The sequence below is a fragment of the Oncorhynchus mykiss genome, chromosome 3 (assembly GCF_057628025.1).
Source record: "Oncorhynchus mykiss isolate SJ-2025 chromosome 3, ASM5762802v1, whole genome shotgun sequence".
NCBI lineage: Eukaryota > Metazoa > Chordata > Actinopteri > Salmoniformes > Salmonidae > Oncorhynchus > Oncorhynchus mykiss.
The window spans coordinates 87,671,846-87,696,922 of NC_143024.1; the positions used below are offsets into that span (position 1 = coordinate 87,671,846).

The window sequence follows — 25,077 nt, forward strand, 5'->3', positions numbered from 1 at the left end:
CATTACAGTCACTCTATTCATGTCAGTGGTCTTTGCTTTAAATTGATATCAACATTACAGTCACTCTATTTATGTCAGTGGTCTTTGCTTTAAATTGATATCAACATTACAGTCACTCTATTTATGTCAGTGGTCTTTGCTTTAAATTGATATCAACATTACAGTCACTCTATTTCTGTCAGTGGTCTTTGCTTTAAATTGATATCAACATTACAGTCACTCTATTTATGTCAGTGGTCTTTGCTTTAAATTGATATCAACATTACAGTCACTCTATTTATGTCAGTGGTCTTTGCTTTAAATTGATATCAACATTACAGTCACTCTATTTATGTCAGTGGTCTTTGCTTTAAATTGATATCAACATTACAGTCACTCTATTTATGTCAGTGGTCTTTGCTTTAAATTGATATCAACATTACAGTCACTCTATTTATGTCAGTGGTCTTTGCTTTAAATTGATATCAACATTACAGTCACTCTATTTATGTCAGTGGTCTTTGCTTTAAATTGATATCAACATTACAGTCACTCTATTCATGTCAGTGGTCTTTGCTTTAAATTGATATCAACATTACAGTCACTCTATTTATGTCAGTGGTCTTTGCTTTAAATTGATATCAACATTACAGTCACTCTATTTATGTCAGTGGTCTTTGCTTTAAATTGATATCAACATTACAGTCACTCTATTTATGTCAGTGGTCTTTGCTTTAAATTGATATCAACATTACAGTCACTCTATTTTATGTCAGTGGTCTTTGCTTTAAATTGATATCAACATTACAGTCACTCTAATTATGTCAGTGGTCTTTGCTTTAAATTGGTATCAACATTACAGTCACTCTATTTATCTTAGTGTTCTCTGCCATGATTTGCATTTTGTCAGAGACAGCACAAGTGGTTAGTACTGGTTAGTGGTTAGTGACTGTAATGTTGATATCAATACTGTATATTTAAAATATGTTACTTACCATAGGGCCAGGTGTGCCAATCGGACCAGTGGGGCCTAATGCACCCTAAGAGATCGATGACAGAAACATTGCATTCATTAATACATGCTTAGCAACACTCTACAGCACGTGCCCAAACTCATTACACGGAGGGATGAGATTCGACAGTTCTTCGCTCCACCCTTGTACTTGATTGATGAATTAAGACACAGACACACGCCTACACATGATAACACACACACACACACACGTATGGATTTTGAGTTGTAGATGTGGTAGTAGAGTAGAGACCTGAGGTAACATTTATTTTATTTTTTTTCAGTTAAGAACACATTCTTATTTTCAATGACGGCCTAGGAACAGTGGGTTAACTGCCTGTTCAGGGGCAGAACCTGAGAACCTGTACCTTGTCAGCTCAGGGGTTTGAACTTGCAACCTTCCGGTTACTAGTCCAATGCTCTAACCACTAGGCTACCCTGCCGCCTCATGTGTTGTGAAGGTCTTCATTTAAAGAAGAAAACAATAAACCTGCAGACACTCAGCCCTTCTGTGGAATGAGTTTTGACACCCTGATCTACAGGAATGCATCGTTATACGTATCATATATTATATGTTATCTGTATGAAACTGATGTATCATGACTAGAAATAACTATGGGGTCTACGTGAATCATGAAACCAGTTAGTTATAACATGATATCTATATGAATATCACTGTCAGTTATAAAACCACTTAGTTATAACATAATATCTATATGAATATCACTGTCAGTTATAAAACCACTTAGTTATAACATAATATCTATATGAATATCACTGTCAGTTATAAAACCACTTAGTTATAACATAATATATATATGAATATCACTGTCAGTTATAAAACCACTTAGTTACAACATAATATATATATGAATATCACTGTCAGTTATAAAACCACTTAGTTATAACATAATATCTATATGAATATCACTGTAATTTATAAAACCAGTTAGTTATAACATAATATATATATGAATATCACTGTCAGTTATAAAACCAGTTAATTATAACATAATATGTAGATTGTCTACCTTGGATCCGACACTTCCAGTTTCTCCTCTTAAACCCATTGGACCTGAGTGACCCTGAAAGATGGAATGTGTATTTCTCCATTAATAATAACAATAATAATAATAATAATAATAATAGATTTCATTTGTATAGTGCTTTTAATTACAGCGTTAGCTCAAAGCTCTAAATAGGCAAAAATATATATATATTGAATGGGGTTGTACTTACTCTATGGCCTTTCAATCCCGGAGGCCCTGGTGTCCCTGGAAATCCTCTAGCTCCCTGAAATACATTACATGGTATTTGAGTACAGCATTGCAGTCATTTTAGTAATAATTTCAAGCATAACACTTCTATTGATATATAACTTACTGCTGATCCAGGGAATCCCATCTCTCCTGCATTTCCAGGTTTCCCTGCTTCTCCCTAGAATGACATCACAAGAGATGAGTAGCATTTACTAAGTATAAAGGGTGACGTTTCTTACACATCGTGGGGGAGTAAGGTTAGCATGCCTTCAATCTAGAATGTTCATGTCTTTTGAGATTGTTTCTGTTGGGAAGGTTATTGTGACACAGAGCATCTGGAATGCAGTCCATCTTGGAATGCAGTCCATGGAATGCAGTCCATAGAAATGCAGTCCATCTTGGAATGCAGTCCATAGAAATGCAATCCATCTTTGAATGCAGTCGATGGAATGGCGCCAGTACTTCTGGTGAACAGAGATGAGAGTTTACTCACGTCTTCACCCGGCTTTCCTGGTGGCCCTTCAGGTCCCCTTTGTCCAGATTGACCCTACAACAGAAGATTATGATAAGACATTATAATGCATTATAATGCATTATAAATAATATATTATATCTGTCAGCTTAATGTCAAGTGTTACCAGGAGATTAAATGGTCAACATAAACAGTTGCACATATTGTATAGTCTGTCACTTTTGTGTTGTTTGTTTTCCAGAAGATGGATGTGACTACTGTGGTGCCAACATGACTCAAGGTGCTATTCTTTATAGACACATAGTTGAGAATGGTCGCAATAAACAGGGAACACCGGACCAGAAACATAACATATGACAAAGAGAAAGTTGTCATACCATGTGACCTGGATCACCAACTTCCCCATGGGGTCCTTGCGGTCCAGAATGGCCCTGAGAGAGCGAGAGAAAGAGGGAGAGAGAGAGAGAACAAAGAGAGTGAATGGCTTGCTCCAAATATAATTGTTTGAAATAATTGTTTTCAGTCGTTGTTTTTAACTTACAGGGTTTCCATTTGGCCCAGGAGGTCCTCTTGCTCCTGCCTCTCCCTAAAACACAGGTCGTATAATTGTACACAGAATCATAAACGTTATGAGCCCACTTACACCCATATTTCAACAAATTCAAAACATACACCAACTTCACCACAAAAGCTAAATTATCCAAGCCATAGTAAATAAATATGGCACAAGAAACTTGTGTGACCCAAGATGGTTCCACTGCACCCTTCTTACCCTAGTTCCTGGCATCATGGCCATTTGGCCGGCTGATTTCTCATCCCCAAATCCTCCTGCCATCTGAGCTCCCAGTCCCTTGGGAAACAGAACAGTGATTTACAGTATTGGATATTCAACCTGAAACTCAGAGGACTTCTCCTCTCCTGTCCTGTGTGTTATTAAATCTTCAGGGATCCTGTGGTTCTGTGTTGCAGCCACAGCGCCTGCAAAACCTGCCTTGAGGAGTACTGGAAACATATGGAAGACCAGGAGTGTCCAGTCTGCAGGAGGATCTCCTCAATGCCTTTCCCAGCAGTGAACCTTACCCTGAAGAGGCTGTGTGAGGGCTTCCTACAGAAGAGGAGCCCTAGAGATGCTGCTGGGTTCCAGAGGCTCTGCACTCGACACAAAGAGAAACTCAAGCTCTTCTGTCCGGAGGATCAACAGCCTGTCTGTTTAGTGTGTCGGGATTCAAGAACACACACAGGACACAAGTTCTGTCCCATATTTGAAATTGTCCAGGATCACAAAGAAAGAGTAAAGGTTGAACTGGAGCTCTTGAAGGAGAAGCTGGGTCTTTTTACTGAATCCAAACTAACCTGTCATCAAACAGCAAGGTACATTAAGACGATTTTACACAAATGCAGATCAGGATAGAGTTTGATGATCTTCGGAAAATTCTGCGAGATGAAGAGGAGGCCAGGATACGTACTCTAAGGTAGGAATAGAAGGAGAGGATTTGGATGGTAAATGAGAAGACTGAAGAGATTACCAAAGTTATCTCGAGTCTTTCAGATCAGAGCCGTAGAGGAGTGTCTAAAGGGTGACTATATCCCCTTCCAGGAGAGATACAAGGACATTCTATACAAGGCCAGATCCCAGTCCACAGTAGCGGATCCACAACTGCACTCAGGAGCACTAATAAACATGGGCAAACACCTATAGACCTCCACAAGTCTGGTTCATCCTTGGGAGCAATTTCCAAATGCCCGAAGGTACCACATTCATCTGTACAAACAATAGTACGCAAGTATAAACAGCATGGGACCATGCAGCCATCATACCGCTCAGGAAGGAGACGCGTTCTGTCTGCTAGAGATGCACGTACTTTGGTGCGAAAAGTGCAAATCAATCCCAGAACAACAGCAAAGGACCTTATGAAGATGCTGGAGCGAACGGGTACAAAAGTATCTATATCTTCAGTAAAACGAGTCATATATCATCATAACCTGAAAGGCCACTCAGCAAGGACGAAGCCACTGCTCCAAAACTGCCTTAAAAAATCCAGACTACGGTTTGCATCTGCACATAGGAACAAAGATCGTACGTTTTGGAGAAATGTCCTCTGGTCTCATGAAACATAATAGAACAGTTTGGCCATAATGACCATTGTTGTGTTTGGAGGAAAATAGGGGAGGATTGCAATCCGAAGAAAACCATCCCAACCGTGAAGCACGGGGGTGGCAGCATCATGTTGTGGGGGTGCTTTTCTGCAGGAGGGATTGGTGCACTTCACAAAATAGATGGCTTCATGGGGAAGGAAAATGATGTGGATATATTGAGGCAACATCTCAAGACATCAGTCAGGGAAGAATACACTACATGATGGTAACGCTTAACAATAACGTTGCCTTTAGAAAGGGTTTATACTTATTGACAGTCAATTAAACATTTATAGACATGTTATACACTTGAGATGATACATGCTTATGAGGGGTGGGTATTGTGGTACATACTCCTGGTGGACCCTGGTTTCCTGCAGGCCCTGGTTCTCCTGGGTTTCCAGGCACACCAGGCTCTCCGTCGTATCCTGCTTGTCCACGCAGCCCCTTTAGATAGATAATGTCATGTTAATATAAGCAACTCATAAGAAGTAAATACTGTGTCATTCATTAAGTGCCAAATCGTAAACTTGTTACTGTGTAAACTCCCCCCCCCCCCCCTCAACTCTTGTATTGATATCAGTGACCCCTGAGATTTCCATTTATGTTTAGTAGCATAATGTGTAGACAGTCATATTGTCTTGTGTTCTAAAGCAGGTTTTCTAGTTGATACGCAATAACAGTGGAGGATGAAAGTAGACACAATGAGAAAACAAAAAATGAATCATGAGAGGTACACCGAGGACATATTATGTCATAAATCATAAAGAGTAATGATGTTCTGCTAAATGTATGTCCTCAATTGGATCAGCATTCCAATGAGAGGGACATGTTCATTCATCATTTAGGTTTTTGTTGTGAACTGAATTGAAATGAAATACATACGTTTGCGGAATGGGTCTTTTGGGAGTGCATTCCAATGATAATGTAATGTCATTGAAACTGAAAATAAATGGTGTGTTGATTGTTTGTTTGTTTTTATCCCAGTGTTTTTCACCAAAGATAAAAATCTCCACACAGTGCACAGTATATCATTATTTGTCTACTGTCTTTAACAGGTCATGTACTGTTGATTATCTTTGAAGATATTGTATTCTATTTGAGCATAACAATGAAAGCCATTTAAAAAAAAAATCAATATAATTATTTTATGTCCATAATCACATACATTAGTTGCTTCTCTGAAATACCCTGATTCAATAGAGACTGAGTAGTACGTAAATTGTCATGTCTCAGCTTGGTTGTCCTGGAGTGGAAATGACACCATTAAGGCTGTGTTATACCTGCCATTATATAATGACTAAATATTCCTTTAACATATTTTCCAAATCAAGCTACATCACATTGGGTTTTTATAAGACAAGCTCTGTGTGGACTGCACAGTTGGGGCCACATCGATCACTTCTGAGGGGGTGTCACAGAAAAGAGTTGGGTGATCATACTATTTAGGTCCAGAAAAAGGAATGATTAAGGATTTGCTATTTGGCAAAGATCCAACTTGTATTGAAACTCACTATTTTTGGTTGTTGTCAACGTGTAAATGTAAATAAGTATACAGTACAGGACTCCAGCGTAGCTACAACGTGTCAATGTAAATAAGTATACAGTACAGGACTCCAGCGTAGCTACAACGTGTCAATGTAAATAAGCATACAGTACAGGACTCCAGCGTAGCTACAACGTGTCAATGTAAATAAGCATACAGTACAGGACTCCAGCGTAGCTACAACGTGTCAATGTAAATAAGTATACAGTACAGGACTCCAGCGTAGCTACAACGTGATATGTTTGCTCTACATGCATCCTAGAGGTGTGTGTGTTTTCACAAGTCATGTTTGGAACGTACAGGTCTTCCTTTCTGGCCTCGGTCCCCTCTGAATCCTGGAGATCCGGGAGGCCCCTGTTGTCGAACAAAAAGAACGGATGGGAAAAGCCACACTAATGTCCCTTCATTAATCACATGATGGCATCATTACTGATATGGAGGAAAGTCATTATTGATGCTCTGTCAAGTACAGGTAGGTAACTGTGTTGTAGGTAACTGTGCTCTTCTGCCATCTAGAGTTGACTGAAAGAGTCTTACAAAATCCACACCACAAGTGAGAAACAACTGGTAAAAAATGTAAGCCTTAAAGCTGTATTTTGGTGAATCTCGACAAAGCACTATATCACAAACTCAGTGTATAATAGATTCTGAAAACAAAGTGATCTATAAGCTTACCATAGGCCCAGGACGACCTCTGATCCCAGTCACCTGTGGTACATCTCCAGGTTCTCCTTTCTGACCCTAAAAACCAAGAGCAAGATTGCAGATGTTGCTTCACCGTTAAAATCAAGTTAGTAAAAATATATTTTAAAGATGTTTGATAATCACAAGGAGATCCTAAAGCTTACCCTGTAGACTCTGCCAACATCTGAAAATGACAGAACAGACATAAACAAATAATTATCTTACAAAAGCCTGTAGTCTACAGTGTCATGAGTGTCACGAGTGTCATGAGTGTCATGAGTGTCATCAGTGTCATCTGTGCCATGAGTGTCATCAGTGTCATGAGTGTCATCAGTGTCATCAGTGTCATGAGTGTCATCAGTGTCATCTATGCCATGAGTGTCATCAGTCTCATGAGTGTCACCAGTGTCACCAGTGTCATAAGTGTCATCAGTGTCATGAGTGTCACCAGTGTCATGAGTGTCACCAGTGTCATGAGTGTCATGAGTGTCATCTGTGCCATGAGTGTCATCAGTGTCATGAGTGTCACCAGTGTCACTAATGTCATGAGTGTCATCAGTGTCATCAGTGTCATGAGTGTCATCAGTGTCATGTGTGTCATCAGTGTCATGAGTGTCATCAGTGTCATCAGTCTCATGAGTGTCACCAGTGTCACCAGTGTCACCAGTGTCATAAGTGTCATCAGTGTCATGAGTGTCATCAATGTCATCAGTGTCACCAGTGTCATCTGTGTATTAGTGTAGTAGTAGTTACACATTCAAACACAGTTCATACTGGGTTCTCTCATAAAAAATGTGTGTCTTTGCTCACCGGGTCTGCCATTGCCACTGGTGTCTGTGCTGCCCTCGCTCTGGCAGATGGGACAGCACTCGCCCTCGGGGATGATCACTTTCTCACAGTTGGAGAGCTCATCGCACTGGATCTCGTCGCACAGGACGGCGCCGTTGTCGCACACGCAGATCCGACATGGCTCCGGTTTCCAAATGTCTCGGTTGGTGTACACCTGGCCATCAACCGTGCAGCCCAAGTCATCTCCTGTGGAGGGTGGAACAGACAGGAAAGGTTAGACAGAAAAGGTCAGACAGGAAAGGTCAGACAGGGAAAGGTCAGACACGGAAGGTCAGACAGGGAAAGGACAGACAGGAAAGGTCACACAGGGAAAGGTCGCACAGGGAAAGGTCAGACAGGGAAAGGACAGACAGGAACGGTCAGACAGGAAAAGTCAAACAGGAAAGGTCAGACTGGGAAAGGACAGACAGGAAAGGTCAGACAGGGAAAGGTCAGACAGGAAATGTCAAACAGGAAAGATCATGCAGGAAAGGTCAGAGAGGGAAGGGTCAGACAGTAGAGGTCAGACCGGAACGGTCAGACAGGTAAAGTCAAACAGGAAAGGTCAGACTGGGAAAGGTCAGACAGGGAAAGGTCAGCAGGGAACATGAGCAACAGAAAGGAACTGTGATGGGTAGGAGCATATTAGAGAGATCTGCATTTCTGTGAATAAATTGATGAGAACAGGGACAGGAAGAAGTTGAACACAAAAAATTGGACCGCTGCTCTTAAAATTCACATTAAAGCTAATGTGGTGTCATTGTTCATTTGTACAATGTATTATCGCTAGATGCTACAATCATAGGCAGAAGGCAAAGAGGATGCCTAGTTCTGGGTTACTACATTAAGATAGACGTTACATGTTGAAAAATGCAATAAATGCCACAGTCCAGAACTGAGATAGATCAACATGAAGACACTAGTCATTGAAAGCGATGCACTGGTTAAATGTTATACTTCAGACTTTTTTAGTGGCTTGTGAACATGTTCTCATAGCTCTCTTCCTATTGGCTTCCTGTGTGGCTTCATGAGAGATTACATGTTTCCTCATTGGACATCGCAAAACCTTCTGCTTTCTTTACTGGCAGGCAGTATCACCAACAACAAAATTAACACAAACCCAATTGGACACTTTAAACACAGAAGAATAAATGCAGTGTTAGTGTAACAGAATCGTATTATTCTGTATCCTTAATCAACAACAGGTTGTTTAGAGGTAATGTGGAGCATATTTTTTCCATTAGGTACTGGATAACATCTCAGTTCAACTGCAGGTAGAAGAGGGTTCTGGAAAAGGTGACTGTCGGTTGTAGTAAAGTCTCCCCACTGTCAGACATGAGCTAACTTCCTCCAAAGGAATGACTTGAAAACCTGACTTACAGACTCACAAAAAAATGACCCAGCCACCAATGAAAAATGTCCCCGCATAGATCTACCAATAAAATACTAAACGTTTATTACACACACACAGAAAAGTAGTGGAAAAGGGATATTAAACAGTAATGGTGCTCTATAAAACACAAACCATCTTGAGTGCTTATGCGAATTTACAACAAAGTTTCATGGGTTTACCTGGTCTAACTACCCCACATGCAGGAGAGACTTGGCTATATCAAGAAAAGCTCCCACTTGTTTTTAAAACAATGTATGCACATTTGCACACACCTACTCATTGATTGTGATTAATATTTGTATCTACTTCATAATTTATTGAAATTCTACTCTACCAGGTTAGTAAGTTGACTGAGAAGAACACATTCTCATTCACAGAAACAACCTGATGGAGACTTGCTGGGGAAAGGAGAGCGGTTGAACTCTACTTTAGGGCATATTAGCATTTCTAGGTAGTCATGACAACTGACACACAAAACATAAACAAACATATGATTCGACTGAGTTGATGGAGAAAAGGTGACTTGTAGGTCCTTTACCTGTTCTCGTTATAAACACCAGGTGGCATCCCTGAGCTTTATAGGTAACCATTTGACAAGAACTAGCCTCAGACTGGTCAGAGTGCCAGAGGAACATATCTATCAGACCAACAGCTCTCACAAGACTCTACTTTATGTTTCCACGTATAACTTGAGTTCCTCAGTGTGCTGTGAGATCTGACTGGGAGGAAACAGACTGAGCCGTCGGCTATGTCATCACCTTGGCACTGTGGGGGTAACGGATCATTCTAGATTAGCTCATCTGCTAAATGAACCATCTGTTATCTCACTCTGCAACATATACAAAACGGCCACAGGAAGAGTTTAGCCTAAAACTGTCGACTTCCTAAGATGGATGCCGTAGACGATGACCAACATTTTATAAAATTATGACAAAGTTATGACAAAAACTATACACAACATTTATCCTTGAATACTTAGTTCACCATGATCTTATTCTGGGAAGGCAGGGTAGCCTAGTGGTTAGAGTGTTTACCGGAAGGTTGCAAGTTCAAACCCCTGAGCTGACAAGGTAGAAATCTGTCGTTCTACCCTTGAACAAGCAGTTAACCCACTGTTCCTAGGCCGTCATTGAAAATAAGAATGGGTTCTTAACTGACTTGCCTAGTTAAATAAAGGTCAAATATAAAAAAAAATCTGAATATTAGAAGAAGATAAAGTGCATAAAAGTGTGTTGTCTACTCCAGGGGTTTCCAAACCCAGGTCGTTAACAGAGAGAACATTTTGCAGGTTTGAATATTATTTCCTGCAATTGTATGAATTTTGCCAAGAGGTGCTGTGAACATTTTGCTGACCCCCACAGTTTGGGAACCACTGGTATACTAAACAAAGAGAGGAGAGAACAGATAAGGGGAACCAAATACTCTTATTCTGGGAACTGGATCAAACTAGAGAGCCAGTGGGATGATGTAACTGATACCACCAATCATTTTTAATCATGCCTTAGCAAAACACAATGCGGACGGTATAGCCATCTCAAATTAAAGGAAACTACAGCCTTAGATAAGCTACAATATGGCTAAGTGATCCAATGTAATGGCTAATGTCTAATCTTATAATTGAGGGTACCATAATTCAAGGTATTTCGCCTGCCCTGATGAATGTCTGTGGTTATGAGTCATGCCGCCCACATCGGCCACACACACACACACACACACACGCACGCACGCACACACGCACGCACGCACGCACGCACGCACGCATGCATGCACACACACACATCACCCCCTTGGGAACACCCCCCCCCACCCCTCCAACACCATCCCACAACAGACACCCATCCCTGGGTCTCAGAAGGTTTCCCCCCTGTCAGAATTGATTCAGAGAGCCTGCCCTGCATCATGTCTCGCGTGAGATAACGGAAAACGACCCTGTGATACTCAGCAGGGTTCGCTACTCCTTTTATCATCATTCTTTATCTCTGAACCTCTGTTTGTAACCAGCTGTGTTGTCTCCACACTAGTCTAGGCTCTTCAGACAGTAGGCGGTAGGCAGTAGACAGTAGGCGGCAGGCAGTAGGTAGTAGGCAGTAGACAGTAGACAGTAGGCAGTAGACAGTAGACATTAGGCAGTAGGTAGTAGGCAGTAGACAGTAGACAGTAGGCAGTAGACAGTAGACAGTAGACAGTAGACAGTAGACAGTAGACAGTAGGCAGAAGCCAGTAGGCAGTAGGCAGTAGGCAGTAGACAGTAGACAGTAGGCAGTAGGCAGTAGACAGTAGACAGTAGACAGTAGACAGTAGGCAGTAGGCAGTAGGCAGTAGACAGTAGGCAGAAGCCAGTAGATAGTAGGCAGTAGGCAGTAGACAGTCGATAGTAGACAGTCGACAGTAGACAGTAGACAGTAGGCAGAAGCCAGTAGACAGTAGACAGTAGGCAGAAGCCAGTAGACAGTAGACAGTAGGCAGAAGCCAGTAGACAGTAGACAGTAGACAGTAGGCAGTAGGCAGTAGACAGTAGGCAGAAGCCAGTAGACAGTAGACAGTAGGGAGTAGGCAGAAGCCAGTAGACAGTAGACAGTAGACAGTAGGCAGTAGGCAGTAGACAGTAGGCAGAAGCCAGTAGACAGTAGACAGTAGGGAGTAGACAGTAGACAGTAGGCAGTAGACAGTAGGTAGTAGACAGTAGCCAGAGGCCAGTAGACAGTACACAGTAGGCAGTAGACAGTAGACAGTAGGCAGTAGGCAGTAGACAGTCGACAGTAGGCAGTAGACAGTAGGCAGAAGCCAGTAGGCAGAAGCCAGTAGACAGTAGACAGTAGGGAGTAGACAGTAGACAGTAGGCAGTAGACAGTAGGTAGTAGACAGTAGGCAGAAGCCAGTAGACAGTAGACAGTAGGCAGTAGACAGTAGACAGTAGGCAGTAGACAGTAGGTAGTAGACAGTAGGCAGAAGCCAGTAGACAGTAGACAGTAGACAGTAGACAGTAGACAGTAGACAGTAGGCAGTAGGCAGTAGACAGTAGGCAGTAGGCAGTAGACAGTGGGCAGTAGACAGTCGACAGTAGGCAGTAGACAGTAGGCAGCAGCCAGTAGACAGTAGACAGTAGGCAGTAGACAGTAGACAGTAGGCAGTAGACAGTAGGTAGTAGACAGTAGGCAGAAGCCAGTAGACAGTAGACAGTAGACAGTAGACAGTAGACAGTAGACAGTAGACAGTAGGCAGTAGACAGTAGGCAGAAGCCAGTAGACAGTAGACAGTAGGCAGTAGACAGTAGACAGTAGGCAGTAGACAGTAGGTAGTAGACAGTAGGCAGAAGCCAGTAGACAGTAGACAGTAGACAGTAGACAGTAGACAGTAGGCAGAAGACAGTAGACAGTAGACAGTAGACAGTAGGCAGTAGGCAGTAGACAGTAGGCAGAAGCCAGTAGACAGTAGACAGTAGGGAGTAGGCAGAAGCCAGTAGACAGTAGACAGTAGACAGTAGGCAGTAGGCAGTAGACAGTAGGCAGAAGCCAGTAGACAGTAGACAGTAGGGAGTAGACAGTAGACAGTAGGCAGTAGACAGTAGGTAGTAGACAGTAGCCAGAGGCCAGTAGACAGTACACAGTAGGCAGTAGACAGTAGACAGTAGGCAGTAGGCAGTAGACAGTCGACAGTAGGCAGTAGACAGTAGGCAGAAGCCAGTAGGCAGAAGCCAGTAGACAGTAGACAGTAGGGAGTAGACAGTAGACAGTAGGCAGTAGACAGTAGGTAGTAGACAGTAGGCAGAAGCCAGTAGACAGTAGACAGTAGGCAGTAGACAGTAGACAGTAGACAGTAGACAGTAGACAGTAGGCAGAAGCCAGTAGACAGTAGACTGTAGACAGTAGACAGTAGGCAGTAGACAGTAGGCAGTAGGCAGTAGACAGTGGGTAGTAGACAGTCGACAGTAGGCAGTAGACAGTAGGCAGCAGCCAGTAGACAGTAGACAGTAGGCAGTAGACAGTAGACAGTAGGCAGTAGACAGTAGGTAGTAGACAGTAGGCAGAAGCCAGTAGACAGTAGACAGTAGACAGTAGACAGTAGACAGTAGACAGTAGGCAGTAGGCAGTAGACAGTAGGCAGTAGGCAGTAGACAGTGGGCAGTAGACAGTCGACAGTAGGCAGTAGACAGTAGGCAGCAGCCAGTAGACAGTAGACAGTAGGCAGTAGACAGTAGACAGTAGGCAGTAGACAGTAGGTAGTAGACAGTAGGCAGAAGCCAGTAGACAGTAGACAGTAGACAGTAGACAGTAGACAGTAGACAGTAGACAGTAGGCAGTAGACAGTAGGCAGAAGCCAGTAGACAGTAGACAGTAGTCAGTAGACAGTAGACAGTAGGCAGTAGACAGTAGGTAGTAGACAGTAGGCAGAAGCCAGTAGACAGTAGACAGTAGACAGTAGACAGTAGACAGTAGACAGTAGACAGTAGACAGTAGACAGTAGACAGTAGGCAGAAGCCAGTAGACAGTAGGCAGTAGGCAGTATGCAGTAGACAGTTTCCAGCTCATTTATGTTCTATCTACTGTAAGACATTTGACAAGTCTGAATGCCCCGGGATAAAGCTCTGCTGTCCTGCCTCCAAGTACTGTACTTAACTAAAGCAAGCACTTTGTTTAAACTTGATTCCCCGGTAAGTTACCAGTTTCCAGGCTATTGTTCTGTGAAAATGCAAGTTTGGATGAATTTAATCAATAAAACACTGGAACAAACAAAGAAAAAACTAATATTCATATGAATCCAAAAATGTTTTTGCAGAGCAACTTATAGAGTGAGTAAATACATTTTAATTCGTACATTCCACCGTAGGAATCAAACCCACAACCCTGGCATTGCTAGTGCCATGCTCTACCAACTGAGCCACAAAGGACCATGGAGATGGATCATCTCCCTAACTGTGCAGACGTATTAGTTTCCTAACCATGTAGCTGTATTATTATTACAGGCAAGCGTATCTTAACTAGATGTACACATGATCTACACAAAATGTAACTAATTGTAAATACACTTCTATAAACTACAGAAGAATAAAAATGTCCAACTGGCCCTGTCAAGCGAAGGCATAGACCGCAGAGCCTGGAAAGTACCATTTTCCCTGTTGGGGTTTCGAAAGGGGGTGTCGGGAGCATTTGAAGTTTACAGTGAGAGAAGTGAGGTTTGCTGGGCGGTCTTAAAACCTCAGTGCAGGCCAGAGTAAGGAGGGGGTGGTTCACTTTTTCCTCCCCCTCAGCTTAATTCATCACAGGTTCCGTACTTTCAGCAGACGCCACATAAACCGGATAATCGTGACAACGGTGAAAAGGCATGCTCGTCTGATGCATATTTTCCATTAGTGTTCTCACTCAGTCTGTTGGTTTCCCCCACTGTTCTACAACATTTACTTTCTCCAGGTTTCTGAGAGAATGAGAGAATGTCTGGCTGTGTTCTTTGTACTACAGACTCACCAGACTGTTAGACGTTCCTCAGGGGGAACAAAAGCCAGATAACAATGAACCGCAACATTCGGCACTGAAACCATGTCACACATCTATGACAACTTGGAACAATCAGTGGGAAAGTGTGTAATACAATCATACAGCAGGCTGCATTTTTAAAAAAACATATTTTTAACCTTTATTTAACCAGGCAAGTTAGTTAAGAGAAAATGTGTATTTACAATGACAGCCTACCCCGTCCAAACCCTAACCCAGACAACACTGGGACAATTATGCACTGCCCTATGGGACTCCCAATCACAGCCGGTTGTGATACAGCCTGAAATTGAACCAGAGTGTTGTAGTGACACCGCTAGCACTGAGATGCAGTGCCTTACACCGCTGCGCCACTCGGGAGCCCAGGAAATGGTTACTTTATGGATTTTCCCGGGTTAATGCGGAAAAACTCATGGCACTGTGTTTGGGGAGTAGATCGCTGCAGCCAGAAGTCTAGAGGTTAAAGCATGACCTTATGGAAACAATGAGTCATTTAAACTCTCTCTTTTCCAAGGACTCAACGTCAGCCAAACTGTTTCAGAAAGTAGGCTTACGTTTGTTTAAAATGAGCAAGATGTCCCGACTGCTCTGTCAGGTGTCAGACACATTCAAAAGCAGCCTAATCCTTGTACTAAGACTTAATCCTTTTAAATATTGATGGTTTTCTTTATAGCCTGAACTGATCTGTCATCTGGCAAGACCAGAATGTTCCGGCTGACTCTGCCTTCTTTCCCAGGTCATGCAGATGAGTTCCAGCTGCTGCGGCAGCTGTGCATGCCTGCTTTGAACCATCTGGTGGCGGACATAAATCTTCCAGTTCCTGCTCCCCTTTGACCCCCCCCCCCCCTCCCCTCCTATAATTGGTTCACTGATTAATCTATCCAGGACAGTGATTGGTCACAAACAACTGGGTCACAATTTTATCTACTGAGCTTAGTGAAGGCTTCATAGCCCTTCATAACAGCTAGGTAGATGTTTCACAAACCATTTATAAGCAAATACCATAATATGAAGGCTGATATGACAGGTCCTTACATGATCTCCACGTGACAGAAGTATTATTATGTGTGAAGGTTATGAAGGCTTTATTAAGCCTTCATGACAACCTTGTGTAAAGTTTAATTCCACTGTTGTTCTGAAATTGGTGTTAAGCACTCCAACATGTTGAGCTGCCTTGTCAGCAAATAGTTACTAGAGTGTCAGTTCAAAGTGAACATAAACCCTATGATTATACCTGTCCCTTTGTTAGTGTGACTAGAAGAGATGACTCCCTTCATTTTATAAAGACATCTGTGTGTCTGTAAAAAAATAAACTACAACGTTATCTACATGTTCCAGAGTTGTGAGGTATGAGCATTGGGGATTATAGGCAAACCTTGTTGGCGCAAGAGAACATTGTTGCTTCTGGTTTGAACACGCACCTCACCTTCCCTTCTCTTCTCTTCCACAAACATGTCTAGGGGATGGGGGTGGGGCTAAGGGATGGGGGTGGGGCTAAGGGATGGGGGTGGGGCTAAGGGATGGGGGTGGGGATGGGGAAGGAAGGCCAGCCAGGAAAGTTAAATGAAAAAGTAGCTGATTACACGTCTGTGCCTCTTTTCCTTCTGGAGCTGTCTCTGACAGCCGGGTCTTCCTGTAAAGAAACACAACACACTGCAGTGGTTCCCACCATGTTGGCTTGGGAGAATGTGGTCGCTCTAAATTACCCCCTTCTACATTACCCCCTTCTAAATTACCCCCCTCAACTATGGTCAACTGCTGTCTACACTGGGTTCAAAATGTTTTCAAATCTGTCAAGGTTTGCTTCTTTGAATTTTCCTTGTAGAATGGAACCAATTGCATAATCCAAAATGTGCAAACCCTGCCTATAGATAGCACCACAAGCAGGCTCAACAAAACCCTCAAAGTCTTCGAAATCTTAGAAAGAATTCAAATGCTATTTGGCATGTTGCAATGTACACACATTTTCTCAAACTGTTGCCAAAAGTTGGAAGCACAGAATCGTCTAAAATGTACGAGAGAGCAGACAGCCAATCCGCTCAAGCCTTGTTAACATGTTGGAACAATAACACAACTTGTTTCTTCAAGAGATAACGGCTTCAGTTTTCGGTATGGCGATGGATAGTGCCTCTGTGTACATGTGCTTCCCCTGTTTCCCATTTTTGTATGCTTTAGCGTTAAGATTTTCCTTCGCTGGAACTAAGGGGCCTATTCCTCCTCCACCAAACTTTACAGTTGACACTATGCATTCGGCCAGGTAGCGTTCTCCTGGCATCCGTCAAACCCAGATTCGTCTGTCGTACTGTCAGATCGTGAAGCGTGATTCATCACAACATGGGAAGCGTTTCCACTTCTCCAGAGTCCAATCATGGCGGGCTTTACACCACTCCAGCTGACACTTGGCATTGTACATGGTGATCTTAGGTTTGTATGCGGATGCTCGGCCATGGCAACCCATTTCATGAAGCTCCTGAATAAAATGTATTGTGCTGATGTTGCTTCGAGAGGCAGTTTGGAAGTCGTTAGTGAGTATTGCAACTGAGAACAGACAATTTGTACGCTCTAAGTGCTTCAGCGCTCGGTGGTCCCGCTCTTGTGTGGCCTACCACTTCGCAACTGAGCCGTTGTTGCTCCTAGACGTTTCCACTTCACAATAATAGCACTTGCAGTTGCTCGAGGCAGCTCTAGCAGTGCAGAAAGTTGATGAGCTGACTTGTTGGAAAGGTGGAGCCATGTTGAAAGTCACTATACACCTGTCAGCAAGGGGTGTTGCTGAAATAGCCGGGTCCACTAATTTGAAGGGGTGTCCACATACTTTTGTATACATACTGTATAGTTTAAGTGCATTGCCTGAGATGTCCCTCTTAGTTAGAGGCTGGATCTTTACAGTAATACTATGGTATTCAAGACTTTTGAGTAAATATAATATGTGCAATTCATATTTAGTCGGCTATACTTATACTAGATTTGAAATGCAGCCCAGAAAGTAATGGGGCCCTGGGGAAGATTATGGGATGAGAGCAGTAAATGGGACTTCACATAATCATATCAAACATGACTAAAAGCTACAGTAACAGACTAGGTTTTTCTCTTGTGCACAACAGAATTTGTACAAAGCAAAGTTATTCCAGGGAATTAAGAGCAATGGGGAGCAAGCCATCCATCTGAAGATTGTCAACCAGCAGTGCATCAAAGGAAGAATTATAATAGCCATATACTTGGGAGGATAGAAGCATCTACTGTAGCAAGGTTCAACAATATGCCCGTTACTGAATAGAATAACCTTGAAGGACATTGGTCTTGCCTTGCCGTTGACATGACTGCAATCTTCTTTAGGCTGTGGTTTACCTCACGGTGGCATTTGGCTCTGTCACCATACATGGTTTGTGTGTTTGCTTTTTTCACTTTCAGATGAATTACAGCCCTCTGACCACAAAGTCAGTGATGTTGAGCATATGATATATAATTTACGGTATCATAACACACTCGGCACATAAACACAGGCATGACGAAGAAACACGGATCAAAGAATATGATACAATATGATTTGTCTGTATTGAAAAGCCCATGAACTCTCCTTAAGCTATACCAGCTGTGGGATACTTAGCATGTCTGTAACTGTAATGAATGTCCATTTCACTCCAAAGTTGTCTTGAATGGCATATCGTATTGTGAGATAAATGATTGTCACAATCCAGAACTAACACTACCTATAGGTTGAACGGAGGAAAACCTCTGTGTGTAATAGTGATGATCGTGATGACATCATTTGCGTATATTTTAGGCGTGAAAATTAACATACACAGGTAAAACATTTGTCTGAAAATACTGCTTGGCTTCCACAGGTGTAGGTTACCTGTTGAATTTCTAACCATGTGATTTCCACATCGTCTCAGATGGTATCCACTAGCACACTAGATTAAACCAAGCAAAACACATTGACATGCTTTAACAAATGGGAGCAACATTTTCTCCTACGTGATTTTATCCATGCAGTATACATGGTAGGCTATCCTGTAACAGACCTTCTGAATCAAACTCAGATGCGTTACAAAATCGACATTCCCTGTCTCTGATGTTTAATTAGCTTGGTATCAATTGAGCCTCATAGACAGGCAACCTTAAAAACCAATAACAAGCATCGCATTGACTACGACACACAGGGAAATAACTTCATCATTTCTCCGATAGCAATTTCAAGCTCCATTTCCTTCTTCCATCTTCCATGCATGAGAAGCCAGCCAGTCCATACATCATGCCAGGGTTGTATTATTTAGGGCAAGTAGTAATAGGAAACGTTTAAAAACATTTTGCAACACAAATCCATGTAGTCCCTCCCAGTTTCTGTCCATTTTCTTCTGTTTTCTTCTGTTGGAGCCAAATGAATACAACCCAGGTATGACTAAAGGAAACTTTACACGATGACGTACATTCCAGTTTACCAGTCTGCACTTTAACATATACACAAGGTCACGGCCTCCTGGTGTTTTATATCAACTAAGTGCATGTCCAGATGTGGGAGAATAAATGGTCTGCAGCTCTGCTCTTGAGGAGGAAGAGTAAGAGGAAAGTTATATGTACTTGTGGCTCTATTGAAACACTAGGAGGAGAAATACAACGGTTTTATTTTAGTTCATATGTTTTACATTAGAAAAGTGAGAATAAATGTAAAAGAGTGAGAATAAATGTTTGGTCTAAATGGAGATGTAAACAAAAGGGAGTTGCTCCTAATCCAAGTAGAAGAAGAAGAAGAAGAAGAAGAAGAAGAAGAAGAAGAAGTAGAAGAAGAAGAAGAAGAAGAAGAGGAAGAAAATGGCTGCCGGTGTGGCCATGCTGTGGGGGTAAGATGGAGGACAGGTGAAAAAAGGAGAGAAGTGGAACACAATATAAGTAAATATGGAGTGGGTAATGCACAAGCCTTCTGGAAGATCTGATGAAGGATAAGATGGTGGACAGGGAAAAAAAGGAGAAATGTGGAAGATGTTTATAGTGAATATAGAATGGTGGATCACACAGAACGTTTGGAAGAGCATCAGAAGGAAATTGAATGTGATAAGTGTGAGGAGGAATTAACTGTGGTGGCAGGTGCAGTGAAGACTGCAGATGTTGAAAAAGATGATTCTGGCCCAGTGGGAGTGACATATCTGGAGAGAATTGATCCTTGCCTTCTGGTAGATTCTTACGTGGTGTCAGGTTGGGTGGAGAAGTGGTTTGGGACTGAGTTGGTGAAAGTAACTTGAAATGGACTCGTGAAGATATTTTGCCTTTCCTCTGTCCAAAGGGAGTAGCCACTCCTTTGCTCTGTGGAGGAGGGCACCGTTGAAAGGAGTGATTGCATTGGTGGCATTAAGTGCGCAGGAGAATCAACTGAAATTATGAAGCTATGAATTTTAAGTATGCTCTCTCTATGCTCTCTTTAATTATCTCTCTCTTTCTCTCTCTCGGAGGACCTGAGCCCTAGGACCATGCCTCAGGTCTACCTGGCCTGATGACTCCTTGCTGTCCCCAGTCCACCTGGCCGTGCTGCTGCTCCAGTTTCAACTGTTCAGCCTGTGGCTATGGAACCCTGACCTGTTCACCGGACGTGCTACCTGTCCCAGACCTGCTGTTTTCAACTCTCTAGAGACAGTAGGAGTGGCAGAGATACTCTGAATGATCGGCTATGAAAAGCCAACTGACATTTACTCCTGAGGTGCTGACCTGTTGCTCCCTCGACAACCACTGTGATTATTATTATTTGACCCTGCTGGTCATCTAGGAACATTTGAACATCTTAGCCCATGTTCTGTTATAATCTCCACCCGGCACAGCCAGAAGAGGACTGGCCACCCTGGCCATCCTAGGTTCTGGCCTTTCTAGGGAGTTTTTCCTAGACACCGTGCTTCTACACCTGCATTGCTTGTTTAGGGTTTTAGGCTGGGTTTCTGTACAGCACTTTGTGACATCAGCTGATGTACGAAGGGCTTTATAAATACATTTGATTTGATTTGACAAGGTCAAGTTAGAATGTGTAATTTATCCCGCGGGAGCTTTTGTCCTGAACCCATTACGGTGTTTTAAGTGCCAAGGTTATGGTCATGTTGCAGCAGTGTGTAGGAGGGAGATTGCTAAATGTGAGAAGTATGCAGGCGGGCATGAGACAAAGGAATGTGTAGTGTCGTTAGAAAAAGTTATGTGTGTGTTAGCTGTGGGGGTGCCCATGGTGTTGGAGATCGGAGGTGTCCAGTGAGAGAAAGACAGGTTGAGGTTGCCGGGATCAGAGTAGTATAGAAGGTGTCATATGCTTAGGCAGTGAAGAAAGTAGTAGAGGAAGATGGGTCCAGGGCGAGAGATCCTGAGAGGATTCCTGCGAGTAGGCCGAGTCCAATAGAGAGTGATTGGAATAATATGTGTTTCAGTAAGGTGGGTTTCTTAGCATTTATAGCCATGGTTGTCAATTGTACTCTAGAAATGAAATGTAAGTCATAGAAAATGGTGGCAGCTCAGAGAGGTACTTGGGATTGCAAGATTTTACTGCAGAAGAGTTGCAGTGGGGTGTTGAGCGGCAGTGTTCTGTCCTCCCAGGCCGTCGACTTGGTGTTGGACTAGGTAGGGTTAAATAGTGGAATGGGGTGTTTTTTTTAAAATTAGGTTTCATTTGCAGGGTCGTTTTCCTTTTTTTCCCCCCAATTTTGTATTGTCCTATCACCAGGTATAATGGAATGTATGGCGGCATCCAAACATTTGTTTGTGGACCAGTATAACACTACAGAAGAAGAAGAAGATCTGATGAAGGAGAAGATGGTGGACAGGAACAAAAGGAGAAACATGGAACAAGAAGAAGAAGAAGAAGGATTAGAAAGGAAACATACCGGTAGTTAATCAGTTAAATAGGAAAAATATTATATTTGCAATGTCACTAAGCAAAAAGCAAACAACCAAAATATCAATAACCACTACTATGTGTAAACATGATTTAGTCATGAGTTCAGTACCATTTGCATGATTTTGTGGACCCACAACTACGGTGTATGGTAATTAGCTAGCTAGCTGTTAGCAACACTAGTCAGCATAGGCTGCTACATGATCATCAGTTTGTGTTAGCTAGCCAGCCTAGCATGCTCTAGTCCAATGGAAACCAATGCAACCCTGCTGGCTAACGGCTAGCTAAATAACCAGTGGTGACAAAAATGTAAGCAGGTCCCTATGAGATTCAAGGCTTTAATAAGTGCCATCGTGTAGATATACTGTAGCAAAGAAAGAATTGTGATCTGGTAGGTCCCTGAAAACTGAACACTTCTTTCCTGTGCAAGAACTACGAGCCAAATGTCAGAGAAATTGTGGACTAATCCACAATGCATTTGGAGGTATTTTGTTGTATTCGTTTTTTATGCGATAGCAAGATAATGGAGATGATGAGATGCTAGCTACTTTACAGTTTACAACATGGTCGTTCATAGCTATGTGAATTTATGTGTACTGAATGCTATTAACTACAGCTAATAAAATATTGTTGCACTGCATGAGAGCTTCATCTATGTATGTGCCAGCATTTTCGGGTCTTATAGGACAATCTGTCCTGGTTGACATGTTGACACAACATCGGAGATGGTCTACCATCTTGGCAACACTGGTCCTGCCATGCATGTAAAGCTAGCTGGCATCCTCTTTGGTAACTGGTTTACCTTTGCCAGCTAGATAACTAATAGCTTATCAAACTGTATTTTCTTTGCTACTTCTACACGATGACACTTAGCATGCTAACCTTAGCTTGCTAGCTAATGACGATACTTTTGCAAAATTAAGCAAATAGTACTGAACTCATGAAAGAAAATCATGTTTTGACATTGTATTGGCTATTGGTGTTTTGGTTTTTGCTTAGTGACATTGTGAATATCATATTTTTGGCATTTAACTCCGATCAAACTAACTATGTATCTAATCGGGTTAAGGGCATAAAAAATGTCTGAAGTTCCAAATTCCTGTGAGATTCTTTTGAGAATTTGCACACTCATCGATACGGAGCCTCAGATATAAAAGATCCGGTCACAGATGAAGAGCCACTCCTTTAACAAAAATCTTTGTACATATCTCAAATCAAATCAAATTTTATTTGTCACATACACATGGTTAGCAGATGTTAATGCGAGTGTAGCGAAATGCTTGTAAAAATATCTCTAACCTTACATAAGATAAACTACATCTAATGATGAAATACGCATGTCCGGTCATTATCATTATTTTTGGAGGGGTGGACCTGGTTTGTGTGGAAACCCATATATATGTCATGGGGAACATCCCTGGGCTAGTGAAGATATACTGCCACAACCTTTCATTTGACCACTAGGTGCTTTAACTAAATAATACCATATTACCTCACAAGCCAATGAAAACATCCTTGCCTGGTTTTTCCTTCTAATGCTAAATCTCTCTCTTCCCCCTTCTCTCCCTCCTTTCCATTCCCTCTCTGTTTGTTTGATAGTGCTGAAAGCTAGCAGATCTCATGCAGCTGGTTTGCCATGACACTGGCTTACATTACAGCGTATTACTAAGTGCAGCCTAAGGCACGGCAAAGATGTATGGTATAAATATTTACATCTTGCGCCTGGACTGCAGATTTGTGTATATTGAATACTCTCAATACTTCTCAAAGTATCGCAAATAGGTTTGATTCATGTTGGAGAATAATACAGTATTACTGCATCACAGCAACTAGGAATGAATTGGAATGCTTTTCTTGTTAGCTTGAAAATGAACTGTTGGCGATCTGACAAACACTCAAGGGAGGTAGAAAACACAGAAAGCTGTTTGCAAGAACAACAACCTATCTGCCCATTGTCTCAGATGACATTACTCAAACTAAAGCCTAGGGTGGGGGAGTGACATGGTTTTCACTTTAAAAGTAAAATGACCCCTTGAAGTTTACTGTGTCCTATATCTCTGTCAAACCTGGAGACAGAATCTAGAGCAGACACAACTCCAAATTGCACTCTTTAAAATACTAGCACACACTTGTTGTTTACTTGATTTTTGTGTTTAAACAATGCTTGAACAGATTCTGTAATTGTAGTATCCTACATAGCATAAAGAAACATTATGAGACCTAAAAAACTAATGTTGAAACCTAGACTGCCAAAATAATCTAATAGAATTTCAAGTTTTGGAGCAAATAGATTTCTAATCTAATTGTAGACAGATAATCACAGACACAGTCGCTTTGAGTTCAGGGATGAGTAAGAGCTGTGGAACATTTCAAACTATGTTTCCTACTGACCTGATAGTGAAAGTAAGGTCAAAAAGCAATTTGACAGTTACATTCCAAACCGACTATTCCGCCAAAGAGAATCGCCCCAAAGCAGGCGAGGAAATTTATCTTCTTCTCTGTTGTTATGAAAAGTACAAAACAAAACTTTACTGTAAAGTTTACATTCAATCATTCAATCAATGTTATCAACATCTGAACCAGGAATAAGAAACACCCACTGGGCTCAGACTGGTTGAATCAACGTTGTTTTCAAGTTATTTCAATTAAATGACGTTGAAACAACTCGGAATAAACACTGAATTGACGTCTGTGCCCAATGGGCATTGTCTTGATGTGTTACTGGCAAATTTAGAATGAATGCTTGTCAAGTTGTCTCCAGTATGTTGACTGCGGCTCCTCCCTTCGATGAGCAGCCATTACATATTTTCTGAATATGTCATCAGCAGCTGTGTCAGCTTCAGCAGTTCCAAAATGTCTGCTCTGAATTCAGAGTAGGGTGGACATTTTCCCAATAGGAAACAAGTTTGTTCTTCACTTATTCTCATTTGACCTGATTAAATAACCAGCAGTACATCCTATTGATGCTGATGCATGACCTAAATGGTTCAGACCCCCCTTCAGACCCATTACATTTTTCCACATTTTGTTATGTTACAGCCTTATTCAAAATGGATTAAATTGTTTTATTTCCCTCGTCAATCTTCATACAATACCACATAATGACAAAGGAAAAATGATATTTTTTTTTTACATTTTTGCAAATGTAAAGAACAAAGCAGTTTATTTATTTGTTAACATTTTTGCAAATGTATAAAAAATATAAAACGGAATTATCACATTTAAATAACTATTCAGACCCTTTACTCTGTACTTTGTTTAAGCACCCTTGGCAGCAATTACAGCATAGAATCTTCTTGGGTATGACGCTACAAGCTTGGCACACCTGCATTTGGGGAGTTTCTGCCATTCTTCTCTGTAGATCCTCTCAAGCAATGTCAGGTTGGCTGGGGAGCGTTGATACACAGCTATTTTCAG

General features: G+C 41.9%; 1 protein-coding gene across 1 annotated transcript in view; it reads right to left on the minus strand.

Annotated features, from left to right (window-relative positions):
• The window catches only part of LOC110520599 (uncharacterized), a 64,075-nt gene that overhangs the window by 21,477 nt on the left and 17,521 nt on the right, over nucleotides 1-25,077 (minus strand). Inside the window, exons 2-14 of the mRNA XM_036975225.2 lie at nucleotides 7,899-8,123; nucleotides 7,253-7,272; nucleotides 7,080-7,145; nucleotides 6,705-6,758; nucleotides 5,213-5,305; nucleotides 3,495-3,572; nucleotides 3,264-3,308; nucleotides 3,100-3,153; nucleotides 2,744-2,797; nucleotides 2,375-2,428; nucleotides 2,231-2,284; nucleotides 2,023-2,076; nucleotides 975-1,019 (exon numbers count right to left, since the gene is read on the minus strand). Coding sequence (XP_036831120.2) covers nucleotides 975-1,019; nucleotides 2,023-2,076; nucleotides 2,231-2,284; nucleotides 2,375-2,428; nucleotides 2,744-2,797; nucleotides 3,100-3,153; nucleotides 3,264-3,308; nucleotides 3,495-3,572; nucleotides 5,213-5,305; nucleotides 6,705-6,758; nucleotides 7,080-7,145; nucleotides 7,253-7,272; nucleotides 7,899-8,123 — 896 coding nt within the window. The remainder of the gene's footprint in view (nucleotides 1-974; nucleotides 1,020-2,022; nucleotides 2,077-2,230; nucleotides 2,285-2,374; nucleotides 2,429-2,743; nucleotides 2,798-3,099; nucleotides 3,154-3,263; nucleotides 3,309-3,494; nucleotides 3,573-5,212; nucleotides 5,306-6,704; nucleotides 6,759-7,079; nucleotides 7,146-7,252; nucleotides 7,273-7,898; nucleotides 8,124-25,077) is intronic.